Raw genomic sequence first — 15142 nt, 5'->3', positions numbered from 1 at the left:
CAGGGCACCACCCTGCAGATCCGCTTTGGGGCGCTACAATCACCATCTTATGTGACTCTACAAATTCCGACTGCCAGTACGGCCAGCCCTGCCGCACCCTATCCAATGCAGTCGCTGCAGCCGCCTTGAATACGTGACTGCCACCTGTACTCACCCCAGGCGCTGCCGCTGCTGCGTACGCCACCAGGAGATCGGTGCCTGTGATGCCTCTGCACCACGGTGCACGAACTACAGCGAAGGCCATCCAGCTGACAATCCGGCCTGTCCCTGTTGGCAGGAGGAACGACGTGCGGCAGAAGCGGTTGTAGCTGCTGCGGAGCCTGTGTCATGGAAGGCCATCCGGTCGAACCTCCGGACAGGGGAGAAATCATATGCCCAGGCTGTCAGGCAATCAATGTCAGACTCCCCCAGGCCACCCCTGCAGGCCCTGCATCCCACGATCCCTCGACATTGCTCAGGACCTTCCCTCCCCCAGACCGGCACACCACCTCTCCCCCTGAGCGGCCAGCGGGAACAGCTGACGAGGACCTTGGCTGCAACCCTCCAATCCCTCAATAGCAGTCCACCCAGCAGCCAGCCAGCCACCACTGAGCATGGTGCAGGCCCAACAGCGTCAACCAAACCACAATGGCTAGCCTTCCACGCGTGATCCCCAGACCACTGCTCCTCTAGTGGAACTGCCATGAGCTTTCGTCCCCGTCTCTCCGATCCCCACGACCACTTCTGGCTGGAGGAATATGACGTCCTTTCCCTCCAGGAGGTGTACTTTCTGCGGAACAAGCTTCACCTGCCTGGCTCCATCGGCTATGGTCGCAGGTCCAGCTGTCAGCAGCCCTCCTGTTTGGCGGACCCATGCTTAGAGGACAGCCATCCTCCTGGACCTTCCCGGGCAGCCATCTTCGTCCACAGGACTCTGGCCCAGATGGAGATTTTGGTGAGTGATGCGGTAGTGGCCCCCATGGAGTTCGTCTGTTTGAGGGTCAGGCTGGGTCGGGTTGATACTGGTGTGGCAAGTGTATACGTGCATACTCGGACCCCTTATGATGCCGAATCCTTGCCGCAGCTGGTCAGTCTCATTGGCGGCGACTGTTTTCTCTGTGGGGACTTCAACGCAGCACACCTGCATTGGGGATAGCACAGGGCGGATCTTCGTGGCTGGGATCTAGTTCTGGCTCTTCGCGGTACTGGGCTGCATGTTTTCTACACTGGATTCCCAACGTTTGTCTGTCGAGGGGGCGTCCGCATGTACATTTACCTCTCCATTGGGTCGCCGTGATGTGTTTATGGATGGCACCCCTCGGCAGACACTTGGGGTTCGGACCACTTCCAAGGGAGAGGATGAACGGAGATGCAAGGTTGTCCACTTGGACAAGTTTCAGGATTTCCTCCGCAGCTTCCCAATGCAGGACGACATCCTGACACATGTGGCCCGGTGTGCTGAGGCAGCCAAGGTCTGCTATGAGGTTCCCCCGACCTGCCCGTCCCAGATCTCCACCTCCCCAGCTGAGAGCACAATGGCGCCGGGCAGAGTGGGGGACCCTCCGCATGAACAGGCCTGAACAATGGACCTAGCACAACTGGCTAGATGCGAACTGCCGTCGGACCCCCAACCGATGCCGCAGAGTCGTAAGATTGGATCTGTGCTTCCCTGGTGGCAGCCAGAAGGAGTGCCAGGGCCTGGTGCCTGTTGTGGTTGCTACTGCAGCCTCCCATCCAGCGGGCTTCTTACCTGGCCATCGCAGTGGCTGGTGGATTCGCCTACCACCAGCTCTCTGACAAGCTGGCAGAGGCCCTCCTCCCTCGGGAGCTTCCTCCTGCTGGTCTCTACCCCAGTTGAAACAGCATCCAGACAACCGGCAGACATGCTGCTGACATCACGGCCATCTGCTCCACGACTCTCACGAGAGGGGAACTCACCTCTGCCCTGCTCATTCCTAGCACCGCAGCGCTCCTGGTCCAGATGCCACCACGTGTCAGATGCTCCGGAACATTGATGACACCATGTAGAGAAGCCTGCTGCAGACATATAACAAGGTTGGAACAAGAGGCTGCCTACCGGAGGTCGGGCGCACGGCCCTGGTGGTCTCGGTCCTCAAGGCTGGCAAGCCACCTGCTGACCTGCAGTCATACAGGCCATTCTCACTAACATCGCCCCCGGGGAAGCTCCTGGAATCCTTGGCCTTGGGAGTGGATCACTGGGGTCACCGGCTTTCTGCCTGAGCAGCAGTCTGGGTTCCTGAGGCAACACTGCACCGCTGAAGCCATCTCAGACATCGTCACGGTTCAGCATCGAGGAGGCACGTCACTCCCGCCATGTTATCTGCCTCACACTCCTGGATGTGAAGGGGGAATTTGACAACATCACCCATGTAAGCAATCCTTGAGGCTGTGGACTGCCTTGGTGTCACTGGCAACCTCCGGGGGTACATCCAGGGCTTCCTGACATACCGCACGTGCTGCATCCAGACAGGAGGTGCTAGTAGCGTCTCCGAGGTCCTCGCCAGTTCGTTCCCCTAAGGTAGTGTGCTGAGCCCCATGCTGTTCAACCTGGTGATGGCCCAGTTGCCCTGCTGCCTTCCTGATGGCCTGGGACTCCCCGTCCACATTGCCATCAACGCGGATGACATTGCTCTTTGGTGCCGCGTACCACGGCGCCAGGGGGTTCAGGTCATCAAGAACGTGCAGCGAGCCATTAACAGGGTGAGCTCCTACCTGGAACGAGTTGGCCTGCAGCTTTCCTCCACCATGTCTGAGGCCATGCTGCTCAACACTCGACCAGGAGCACTCCCAGGAAAGACCTGCCTCAGCATTGCAGGCCGGGAGCTCCCGTGGCGGAATTTTTGCCACTACCCGGGCCTCCTGATTGACCGTCACTTCACGTGTCGGCCAGTTGTCAAGACCTGCAGGCAAGCAGCCAGGGTCTGTGCTGCCATCTGGAGGCTCCTGGCCAGAAGGAACGGCATCGCCCCACAAATTGGCTGCAGTTCTTCCAGGCCATGGCTGGAGCCCAGAGGGCTGTTGTCCGTCTGTGCCTGGGACTTTCCCGGGGCTCTCAGGTCTCTGCCACACTTGCAGAGGCCGTGGTGTAGCCTATAGTGCTGCAGGCCCAACGGGCAGCACTCTGACATGTTGGGCGACTTGATCTCGCCCTGAACCGATGCCCCTTCCTGGAGTGCCTCCTCATCCATCCCCATTCACGGATGGGGAAGATTCCCCTGGCACTCGAGCAGTTGGGGGGAGGGCAACCTGAGCACCTTCCTCCCCTTTCATGACCAGACCTGTGCCACCGGTTCTGGGTGCTCTTGCCACCAGACCAAAGCGCCTCACCCCAGAAAGTTGGCCTCCGGCAGTTTGCTCGTTGCCTATTCTGTTGCCTTAACCTATTAATTTTTCGTTCATGTGGATTATTTCTCGAGTAATTCACGGATTGTGCTTGCATGTTTCCTTCTTTCTCAAAGGGATGAAATTTGTGATGCAGTGCATCACATGCTCTTTAAATTGTACCCGCAAGGCGGCTGGTTGCACGCAGCTGTTCGTGTACTGGTCGGTCCTCACGGGGGCCTGCCCGTCTGCTGCAGCTGCCTGCATTGGCCCCTCATTGGGAGAGAGCCGGCAGGCCAGGCTCCTGCTCATGCCCAGTTCCACCACAGCACAGCTGGCTGCCCTCCGCCTGGCTGCTGACATCCTGGACTCCCATTCCACCATCCTGAGCTACTCCAGGGTGGCCCTCCAGCTCCTGCAAGAGCCGGCTCCCTATTGTTAGCAAGCCAGGCTCAACAGCATTTGTTCCTCCCGTGGCTGCTCCATCTCCCTTGCTTGGATCCCCCCAGCCACTTCGGAGCCCCGGTCAGTGAGGCTGCTGATTCCTGGCCAAGGCAGCCTATTGAGGCTCTACGCCACTGCAGTGGTGCCCCTGGATGATGCCAAAGCCATCACAGAGCGGCAGCTGCTACTGGAGAACTCCAGGGTTGCCCAAGGGACACCCCCCAACTCCTGCCGGACAAGGGGATCCCTAGATGGCAGAGTCCGGGTTGGCTGCTCATGGACCGGGGCTAGACTCCATCGATAATGTTTGGCCCTCACTGCGGATTGCCCCCGCTGGAGCCACTCGAAGGAGACAACAGACCATGTCCTCCTCGAATGCCCCGCCTTTGCCGTTCACCAGGCAAATCTGGCTTCCAGATACAGGGACCTGCGGCTACCTTCGGACACGGCAAGTGCCCTTCTTTTTCTCACCGGCCCCAATGCTTCCAAGGCCCTCTGGTCTCTCCTTACCTTCCTGGAGGACACAGGCTTGGACGGCTATTGTTAGCCCACAGCAGGCGGTCACTACAGCACGTCTCTATACTCTTTCTCTCCTTCCTTTCTCCCTCTACCTATTTCCCTATCTATCTGCACGCCGCCACTGGTGGTGGTGACAACTGATCAGTCACAGGCCCGTGCTCATTTCCTTTCCTCTTCTATTCAACCTCTTACTACTACTATGAGCATACTTGCAGGATGCAAGCTGCATCGTAGGTGGCAACAACAATCGCACAACTTTTGTGCGTTGCCGGTTGTACAGTTCCTCAATTTGTGTTTTACTAATTTGGTTTTTATGTCTTGTGGGTCTGTGTAACAAAGAACCTTTGCAGAAGCAAATCTATCTGCCTGCAGAGGAAGGGGAAGTGCGTGCGACCTGGTGAACGTCATGCTTGCAGCATGTGCTAGTGAGGACACGGTCCGTCATTGTGCACGCTTGGACAAATGTCGTCGCACAGTCAGGAAAGAGTCGGGCTTGTTAACGCCTTCACCAGTAACATGAAAGCCACAAAAGTGTATAACCACAACAGCAGGCGTACCTCTTTTGGTGAAACCTGCTGGAGCTATCTCTTTAAACCTGCTATTTTTAACACTTGCATCAGTGGCCAAGCAGACACAATAGGCCACAAAGCTGTAATTGGCATTAATTTATCTAAATTCATTACGTACATGTATTCAGCCACGACCATCTCAATAACTGGGTTGCCATAGAGGTCTCCATGCCTTATTTCTCTTGTAGCGTGCCTTAGCATAGATTGCACGTTCGTGGAGATCGCTCTGTTTGCATTTCTTATGGAATGTCCGTGTTCTTCTATCTCCGTAATTCCATAGCAAATGTAACACTTAGTTCTTTAGCAATCTATAGCTTTGGAGTGAAAATAGAGATGCTTTATGAATTCTTTGGCGGTATGTGTGATAACCTTGTTCGTGGTGCGTTATGACTTGTGGAAGCTGGCGAACCATATCCCGATGGCGGTACCCGCAGCCAGCAGTTTACTCCGAAAACTGGTACAAACAGCTACTACTTAGGCATATCACCAGCCTTTTTTCTCTATATTGAAGTCCCTTTCTCCTTGCTCGTATGGGATACAAGTATAAAATCCTCATTCCGCGTCCCAATAGCCGCTACACAGGACTGAAAATTCATGGTACTCTTCGATTGCACTAAATGGTCTAGTTTAAAATACAGGACTACCTGCCATATTGAGCAATGTTGGTGTCGTTTTTCGGCGTTTCTTTTTTGCTGGGCTTGTTTTTTGCATCCTCGTTTTGCAATCATTGCAGGAGTAACAGTAGCCAGGGTAAGAACATTCTAGAGGAACTGCAGCCAGATATGTTGAACCATGGCTTGATGGTTCTATTCAGTAAGGGAGGAAGTCTCCCCAAGATAGATAACTATTGTCATCCTATTTTTATCAGGCCAGTGGTGATTGCCACCTTGCCTTGGAAAATAAAGTGGTGAGTTTTATTTGTTTTGTACTGCCAATTCCTTCTTTCAGACTTTGAATCCTGTTCTGTTTATTTTTTGCTATTCATGGCAGTTTTTCATGTTCTAAGCTGTATTTCTTCAATTTCTGTGATGTTTTGGGCAATTCCTCCATTCTACTTTTACATCACCTGTTAATTTTGCTTTCACTATCGCTGAATCCCAAGGCTACTGGATGGCTGACTATGTTCTCGCTCACATCTGGTTGAGTAGGTTTGCAGTCTACCAAAACATGTTTAATATTTTCTGCACTGCTCCTCGATGCTGCACAAATATCTCCCTGGTTGTACATTCTTCTATATATTTCCTGGTTCTAAGGCAAACTGATCTTGCCTCAAGTTCATGGACACTGACCCTAAAGTTGTATACTGCTTCCTTCCAGATTTCGGTCTGACCAGCTCTGTATTTGCGCCTTCATTACTTTGTTCTCATTTTTTCCTGCACTTGTACTCCATTTCATACATAGCAGGCAACGCTGCGGATAATTCGGAATTAGTCTGTTCGTGAAACCATACTCCACCACACATATCATTCGTTCTTCTCAAGACTCAGATGAGTGATAGGACGAAAACTTAGACCACTGTGAAACGAAGTATAAGCACTGAAAAGCACGGTGGAAACTCAGTGAACCGCTCAGTGTTCAGGCTTTCTGGCTGTAATTTTCATTGAGCGAACCACTTTTCGGACACGGATTGAGTTTGAGTGATTCACCTTGCCAACCTGGTGTCATATCGCCTCGTGTAACTTTTGCTTCTCGAAGACTGGATGAGTCACAGAGCGAAATGGTGGCAAGAGGTAAAACAAAATCCAATAGGTGCCAGCCTCGGCAATTAAGGTTTGTTGCAACAAAATATGCTTGTGTTCACTTTTATTGTTTGGCAAACAACTTTCTGGGTGCAGACTTAGCCTGCGTGAACAGGCAGGCTAGCTTTGGCAGCATTGCCTGCTTCGTATGAAATGGAGTATAGGAGTCTTGGGTTCACAGGCTTCTTTCTTTTGGTGTTCCACAGGCATGTTCCACTGGAAGAGCGAAGTCATGTTGGATTAAACTCTGCAGAGCTTTCATCTTTTCCAGCAGACAGGGAACGTACTTCATTAAGTAACTCACTGCTCCCAAGAACCTTTGCACATCGTGCTTGGATGATGGTCGTGGAAAGTTGAGAACACACTGAATGAGATTTTCATCCATCTTAATTCCTTCCCTTGTGATTGCGTCTCCCAGGAATTTTAATTCTTGAGCACCAAAGATATACTTCTCTTTGTTCAGGGTGAAACCTGGTTCGTGAATCGCTTTAAGCACTGCCCTAAAATGACTGACGTACTGCTTTGTTGTGTCCGAGATCAATATGTCGTCTATGTATATTCTCACTTTAGGCATGCTATCCAGTACTTTACTGACTCCATTTTGAAATATTTCTTATGCGGAGCTTAAGCCAAAGCCCGTAAAGTGTACTGAGGATGCAGATTTGGGACGGTTGCTCATCTAATGGCATCTGATAAAATCCATAGTTGACATCAAGTTTGCTATAGTAGGATACAATTTAAAAAAACAGCAATTAACACTGGGTCACAGTCTGCGGCATACTGTATTACTTTGCTAGCCAGTCATAAAAGGGAACGCAATAAGCTTTTTAATATTTGTCTATTAAACAAGCCAGGTATGAAAATTCTAGAGCTTATAACTTTTTTCTCTTGGTTAGCTTCTTGTTTAGGGGATAAGAGAAGTTTTAACAATGGCCTACATTTTTGTCGTGGAGGAATTCTGTGCGCCGTTCTGAATTTGGGCGGAGCTTCACTGCAGACTTAAGTTGTATCCGACTATAAAGTAAGTGGCACCGGCCAACTCTGCTGCAGTATCCTCTCTTCTATGAAGTTTGTACCTCTCACACTTGATGTTTTCGTTGGTAACCCATTTCTGACACAATGCTTCGAGTTCCAAGACACTGACACTCTATGACTGGCGTAGGAAGAACCACCTGTATTGCACTGAGCTTCCTTTTATACCCCATAGATTTGGCCAATGCGGCGGATGATACAGCGTAATCCACCACATATCAATACAGAGATGTGTCTTCGGAAGTCAAAATTTTTTTTGAAAAAGCACAGGGTCACATAGTAGGCTGCGAGTCTGGCAGTGGCATGGTAAACAACCGTAATGTTGGGGTGCCCCATCATCCCCTGATATCTCTACAGCTGTGTATTTGGCCAGAAAGCATTACCACCCTCTGATCATTCATGATAAGTAAAGCTGTGAGATAGTATTTAATATTTCTGTTAAGTCAGCAGTGATAATGTAGCAATGTTCAAATTTGATTTTGCAGCTTCCTATCTCCTACATGGTTGGTAATATCATCATAGTTTTTAGTTACATATACATATATGTGGCCGCAAAGATTCAAATTAATGGTCAGAAATGAATATTCCTACTCAGATGCTTCTTGGATTAGGTTTGTATCCTGAGGTTTTAATTAAAGGTTTCAAGTTCCATAGACCACATTTTTAAGTTTAATGCAGATTAGTGCTATCTGTGCTTTTCTTTATGCCAAAATTAGATAGCTTGTATATTTGTCGGAAATGGTATACTGATTGCAATTTGTCATGGTAATAGAACTCTCACCAATATTAATTTACCTAGTTGGCTGCCACAGTGGCTCAGTGGTTATGGTGCTCGGCTCCTAACCCAAGAGATGCGGGTTCGATCTCGGCCACGGTGGTCTAATTAGATGGAGGCGAGATTCTAGAGGCCCATACTGTGCGATGCTGGTGCACATGAAAGAACCCCAGGGGGCCAAAATTTATGGAGATCTAACTACGGCATCCCTCATAGACTGAGTCACTTTGGTTTCAACTTGGATATTACAGAATTCAAGTTGGATAGGTCACATTTTTGAAGTGTAACACAGATTAGTGCTATGTGAGCGTTTCATTATGCCAAAATTAAATAGCTTATATATGTGTCACAAATCATATTCTGGTTGTAATGTGTCATGATAATACAAACTTTTAGCAATATTAAGTTAGGCAATCTTGTAGGTGTTAAGATCAAAATTTCTTGAAGAACTAGCTTCATAATGGTTTCTTTAAGGCTTTCATAAAGCTGCTTGGTTTTATGATAGAATCACTTGTTCCTCTAGACAACTTTTAAGACTGTATGTACATAATCATACCTAATGCTGTACACATCGGCAGATGCTCTGCTGACGACTTGATTATCAGTCTTATCAACGCTACAGGACTAACTAGGGTGGACATTTGCACTACCATTGTTTTGAACTGTGCTGGTGTGCCAAAGGAGTACTGTGTCTGCTGCTTTTGCAGCAGTATATCTAAGCGTTTTATTTCTGTATGTAGGGTTATTCATACAAGCACTGCTGAACGCAACAAATGAAGGAAATGGCTCTGCGCTTCATTAAAAAGTCTAACTTATTATGACTAATGTTTTTTTAGAAAAATCTGGGGTCCGACAGCTATCTGAGGATGTCATTATGATGGCAGTGATTGTACACTCATTGATTCTAGGGTCCATAAATTTTAGCTTAGCTGCATTGTCTATCGATTTCCTTCACTTTTCAATTCTTTGAAAACTAAGATGTTGGGATATACTACCACAACTAAACCACTAAAGTAGAAAAAATCATTGTTTCTAAACAGACACTACTGTAGTGTGGTGTCATTTCTCTAGTCTGACACTAATTGTATGTTCACTATCACACAGCCAGGTGGCATGTGGTCGCAGTAGAAGGGGGAGGATATTGGCAACAACTTGGGAATTCCCTGGGTGCTCACATAAGCAAGGACCAAAAGACCACTTAGACAGCAGTGCTGTTAACACACGCACCTTGTGAAAACTATGGCTAGAGAGGGCAAAGTGAAGAAGCGTATGCATCATGCACACTTTCAGCAGGACTGCAAACTCAAGCTACAAGCTGCGACACGAAAAAGATAAAAAATGCTACCCTGCCTGCCTTATACTGTTAGCGTCGGGAGTACGAGTGGCCAGAAAAGTTTCCGCGAGTCCTCGTGGAATGTCACACTGACATGTTCGCATGCAATGAGTTTCTGAGGCAAAAAGAGAGAGCGCTGTCTCCTCAATGCCTGTAACAGTCAACTCCGTCGATCAGCGCTAGGGTCGCTGCATTGCACGTGCCCTCCCTTGTTGGTTAAAGTAACTAGGGAGGACGACATTGTGGGGAAGTAAATCCAAGGGCACAGAGCGGGCAGAGTGCCCACAGCAGAGAGAATGCGCTCTCTAGTTTAGTTTTTGACATCAGAACTTGTACTCCTGGCTGCATATTATCAAAAGGGTCGCTGTGAATTTATCTCTGAAATCACATTCACAAGTAAAGCTTTGCTTTGAGATGCATGAGGCTGTGTGTGCTGATAAAATAGGTAGCTGCCTCAACATGTCTGATCTGCAATTTAGGGTGCACTCTGCTGGCTCCTGACACCTCCTTAAGGCAGTGGATCCGAGTTTAACCTTAGCCAGGAGTGTGCATCTAAAATTGCACCTGCTTTGCCTATATGCATCACACCATCGGCATCCTATGCATGAGTGTCTTCTCCGCTGCCATGGTTTCTTGGCAGTATAAAATGTATTCCTGCTTATTAATGGCTGCCTCTCCGACATTATGGGGCCATGATGCCCATCGATCACACTAAATATTCTCTGCTTGCTCCATCTACAAGTGGCTACTGTATTAAAATCTTGTTTTGTGTAATTGTGGTTTTCTCTTGTGTTCTTTATGCTTTTCTGTGTGCCTTTTTGCAGAGAAATCGAGCGTACTCCCAGATGGAGTGCTAGGTTCTGGAGGAACAACCTGCATGGACAACTGCTGCCAAATTATGCAGATGATATCCTCAGCCTCTATCTTTTCAAACTGTCTATCTGTTGCTCTGAATTTGTGATGACTACGTGCCGAGTTAGGCAAATTACCCAATCTTTGGTAATTTGTGACGAGTATGGTGGGTCTTGATCTGACAGCACCTATATACGGCCTGCAGGCCATTTTGGTGCTCAGGTCTATGACTTTTCGTGGCATTTCTGTTGTGTTCATTGATCTCACTTTTGGGTGTGTTGAGCTGTATGCATTGACCTTTCAGCCAAGATCATCTGCTACTCCCGTAATAAATAGGGGTTGCAAAAATATAGGTCTGAGACAAGCAAATTGTTCTCACATTCACCTAAGTACTCACTCAGTTGCGTGTCCTATGTGAATTTGGGCCTGGTGATCTTCTTGGGTGCTGGCAAAAAAGACACTGCGTTTACTTTATTCTTATGTATCTGCATCGTCTTGCTATCCTAATCCCACACCCAATGAAGGAGTTAGTTTGTTATGGTGTTATAAACAACCAGGTGCAGCGTTAACAAGACAGGCATGAAAAGAGTCTGGAGTATGTTCAATCTGGGTCAACTCTGGTGGCTTATGGAACTTGATGCAGGCACTAAAACAAAGTTTCAAGCATGGCAATCTTTCCTGTCACCTGCAATGCTTTTCATACTGTCATAAAATGTATGCCTGCTCCAGTAACAAAACAATTCCTCTCTGGTCAGCAGTGCATTTGTCTATCTTCTAAGCGCTACTCCTCTGCAAATAACTGTTCATACCTATGGCTGTTGAAGTTAGGTAATCTGCAATTGCAATCAACACAGGGATGGCAGTCTGTCACATTTGAAGCAGCGCAAAGACGGGATGCAGTAAGGAGACACCACTAATGCTGGCTATCAACTGGTTTTATTCCAGAACGCTCAGCAACGTATATAGGTTTGCATATATATGGGAAGCATTCATGATTAATAAGGAAGAACAACTTTGTGTGAGCACACCATCTGTCACCCTGTTTCCCAAGGAGGCCGCATTTCCAGATCATCGGATTTATGGCGTGCGTCCTGCCGCTAGATATTAGGTGCCTTATACATTGTTGTGAACTTTTGCTTTTCTTGTTTAAACTTGTTTTGCCCCTTTTGTGGCTTCCTCTCACATCATCACTATGTATCTGATGCACGCCTTATCATTACAGTTTAGCTGTCTTATAGACCGGTTATTAATTTTTGTAGCTCCCCCTTTGAGATCTTGTTAGCAACTGAGCTGGGCATGTGCCGTTTTCTCCGTCATGCCAGGTTTAAATTATTTTTCTTGTTGTCCTTAGCTTGTCAAACATATAACGCATTCTTCACCTTGGAGTAAAAGTAGTATGCTCAGCACTCGTGTCTCCTTGCTGTGTCTTGTCTTCGCTCTGTTTCAATAATAGTCGGTAACCAGCAAGCCCAATTCATAACACTTGTGCCAATCTATGATTATTGAATGTATAGAGAGCATGTAGGCACCTTTGCTATTAGCATTTGGGTTTTTTGTCTTCTGTCTTGCTCTGTTTTTTTTCACAGAGATATGTAGTCCTGGTACTACCCTCTGCCAAGCATTAACCTTTCAAAATGCTTCCAACTCTTAGTTCGCTTGTCTTAATATTGAAAACATGTTAATTTCGCATCCCCAGTAGTAGTAGTAGTATCTGGCTTTATACTTGCATTAAGCCATAAACACAACCAGATGCATTTCAAACAGACAAGTACCTACTGAATTATAAGTGCTGCATGCATTATAAATGCTGTACAACTATTCAGATCAGCTGTGCTAAATACACCACAATTGACATTGCATTGCATATACCACAATTGATATTTTCGTAGAAAACGTCAATTTCGTGTATTTATTCTTATTTTTCTGCACAATGCAGTTACACTTCTTTATTTCTGGCCATATCCTTTCACATTTTGTGCCTAGGGAAAAAAGAAAATGACACAATGTGTTGTCAAATCTCGTTTTTGTAAATGATTGCTGCTGCTCTGTGCATCACCATTTGCACAAAAGCATACAATCACTGGTGCTTGTGGCATTTGTGTTCATTATAAAGTGACACTCTATTTCTCTCCGTTATTTTGCAGGGCATTATTGATAAGGGAATGTGTACAGCGTTCCAGAGGAAGAAATCTTCAGCACCATGCCTGCCAGCCTTCCATGTCTCCATTGCTTCATGTTCATAACCTGATAAATTGTGTGTGCAGTGGTGGTCTCAGTGCATTGTGCTTATGTACAAAGTGAGATGAAGATGGTTTTGATGTAATTGTATTAATGGAATCTAAACTACGAATATGGGCATTGCCCTCAAAAGAAACATTTTGTTTAGTGAACTTGTTTTGTAAACAATGTAATTTTTTCTGCAGAAGTGGCAGCTGCGTTGGGAAAGGAGAGGGAAGGAGGGGATAACGAGAATAATGGATGGCTTCAGATGTTACTGATGCTGAGGGGGCACCAGGTTCTTTTTCTTTTTGGCCCAAAGATTGTCGAGCAGAAACCATTGGTGTACATTTGCTGAACAGTTTAAATTATGCTCTGAATGAGATTCCCATACAGAGCATGCGACCATGTACAGCAATCAAATGCGAACCCCGACCTGTGTGCTCTTGCAGTCTGCACTTAGCAGTATTAGTATTAGAATCAATGTATTTGGTCACAAGAATCAAGCACCATGGAGGGAGTTGACCTAACAAACAAGTGCCAGCCGGTCTTGCAGCTATCTTAGACAAGCCAGGCACTCTGAAAAAGGGGCGGAGAGGCAAGGAGGTTTAATGGCCGTAGAGCATTCCAGGAGGCAGTGGGTCAAACTGGTTTATGTTTCAGGGCAGTTGCAACGTTCAGGAAATGTATTCTTTTGGAAAATCTCTGCGCCAGTGTCACAGAGACGTTGCATGCCTGTTCGTAAACTAACTTTGTGACTTGGAGAATTGAATAAAATAAGCAGCTGGAGCTCACTTTTGATAAAGGAAAGTCATTGGTTCCGAAACATTATGCTCGAATAAAAATTCAAATTGTAGAAAATGACGCCTTTATTTTGGTGCAAAGTAAGGTGAAATAGAAACCATCCTGTTAAACAGAGGTCAAAGCAAGATCTCTGGAACCGAAGCGATGGTCACCGTGAAAAACTTAAACTTCATATGAAGAAGGACAAAATGCAATTATGCTGGACATTCTGTGATCGTTCTGTTAAATGTGCAAATTGATTCAATGTTTTTTCTTGCTTTTCAAAACAAACTCAGATGATCTGCATGCACTTGAATAATCAGTGTTTTCGGGCATCTGTGTTTGACACTTCAGTCTTGATCTTCATTGTTGTGTTGTATGGTCTCATGTTTGAAAATTCATGTCAATGTAATTGAATGTGACTCCATCACTTTGCACTGTTGCTTTGTCTGCTGATTCCGGCCTTGTGAAGGCCATAGCTGTGCAAAACCTGTCCTGTCAGTATCATGCTGTGTATTCTCTATGTTATTGTATGTGCAGCTGTTCACTGCTTTATGTGCATTTTTTTCTGCTTTGTTGAAGATTATAATATGATTCCTTGTGATTAATCACCAGTGAATTAACTCATTTTGTGATATGCATATCATTACTTACTCTTTCAAAACGGTATTTGTTGCTGTATGGATTTAGCCTGCATTCTGACATCTTCCGTTCCATTTGGGGCTTTTTTAAGAGCAGGTGACATTTATGTGTATAGTTAGTACTGTGAGAAAGGTTGTAGTTTTCTCACAAAACTGATTGTTCTGCACATCTGTTCTACAAGGTGGCACCAGTTTTACCAGATTTGCTGACCCACGGTGTTCTTTCTTTTAGTTGCCCTACTGGGGCCCTTTCACGAGTCAAGCCTTCATGCACCACAAAATTTCTGTAAAATCAGTATAGTGCTGTGATTACGCCCAGAATAATGCAGCAGCTGATAACAAGGTGGCAATGCACTTTTATTCACAATTTATCGCCATGTTCACTCCCTCTACAGCGGTGGTCTAACCATTGGAGCATGCACATTACATGTAGGATGTGTGGTGTTGGGTTCCCAGTGCCACTGGATACCTGCCAATGCTACAATACGCAAGCTTTGTCCCTGGCTTGTGCTGGGTGGAATGCCTGGAAATGGGTGTTTGGCCCCGCCCTGTGTAGACAAAAGTGCATTGCGCCATGCTGCTATTTGCCAGAGCTGCCCTTAGAGGCCCACTTGTGTCGGTGGCCGTCTGGTTTGCTTGGACGATGCTGCTGCAGGTTGCAGGGTGAAGAATGCCATGAAAATTCACCATTGTCTTTATCAGCTCCCACTCTCGCTGTTCCGATGACCTCACCTCATCATGGTGTTCCCAGAGATGGGCTTCTTTTGTACCATCCATGGTGTTAGAAAAGCTTGTAACCTTAAACTTTTCTGAACAGCACATTGATGAACTGATCCGCATTTAGAAGTGCATTGTGAAACTCGGTCGTGAGAGCTTCTTCCTTTCTTCACTTGTCCTAAAATTTGAGGCGCAGGTAT

General features: G+C 47.0%; 1 protein-coding gene across 1 annotated transcript; it reads left to right on the top strand.

The window, feature by feature from the left end:
* Positions 1-682: 682 nt before the first annotated feature.
* On the top strand, positions 683-3913 carry LOC144103550 (uncharacterized). The gene is made up of 2 exons (XM_077636243.1): positions 683-934; positions 3530-3913. The coding sequence occupies exons 1-2, from the start codon at positions 683-685 to the stop codon at positions 3761-3763; spliced, it is 486 nt and encodes a 161-aa protein (XP_077492369.1). The 3' UTR covers positions 3764-3913.
* The last annotated feature ends 11229 nt before the right edge of the window (positions 3914-15142 follow it).

The sequence above is a fragment of the Amblyomma americanum genome, chromosome 9, assembly GCF_052857255.1.
Source record: "Amblyomma americanum isolate KBUSLIRL-KWMA chromosome 9, ASM5285725v1, whole genome shotgun sequence".
NCBI lineage: Eukaryota > Metazoa > Arthropoda > Arachnida > Ixodida > Ixodidae > Amblyomma > Amblyomma americanum.
This window is presented reverse-complemented; position numbering and strand designations above follow the sequence as displayed.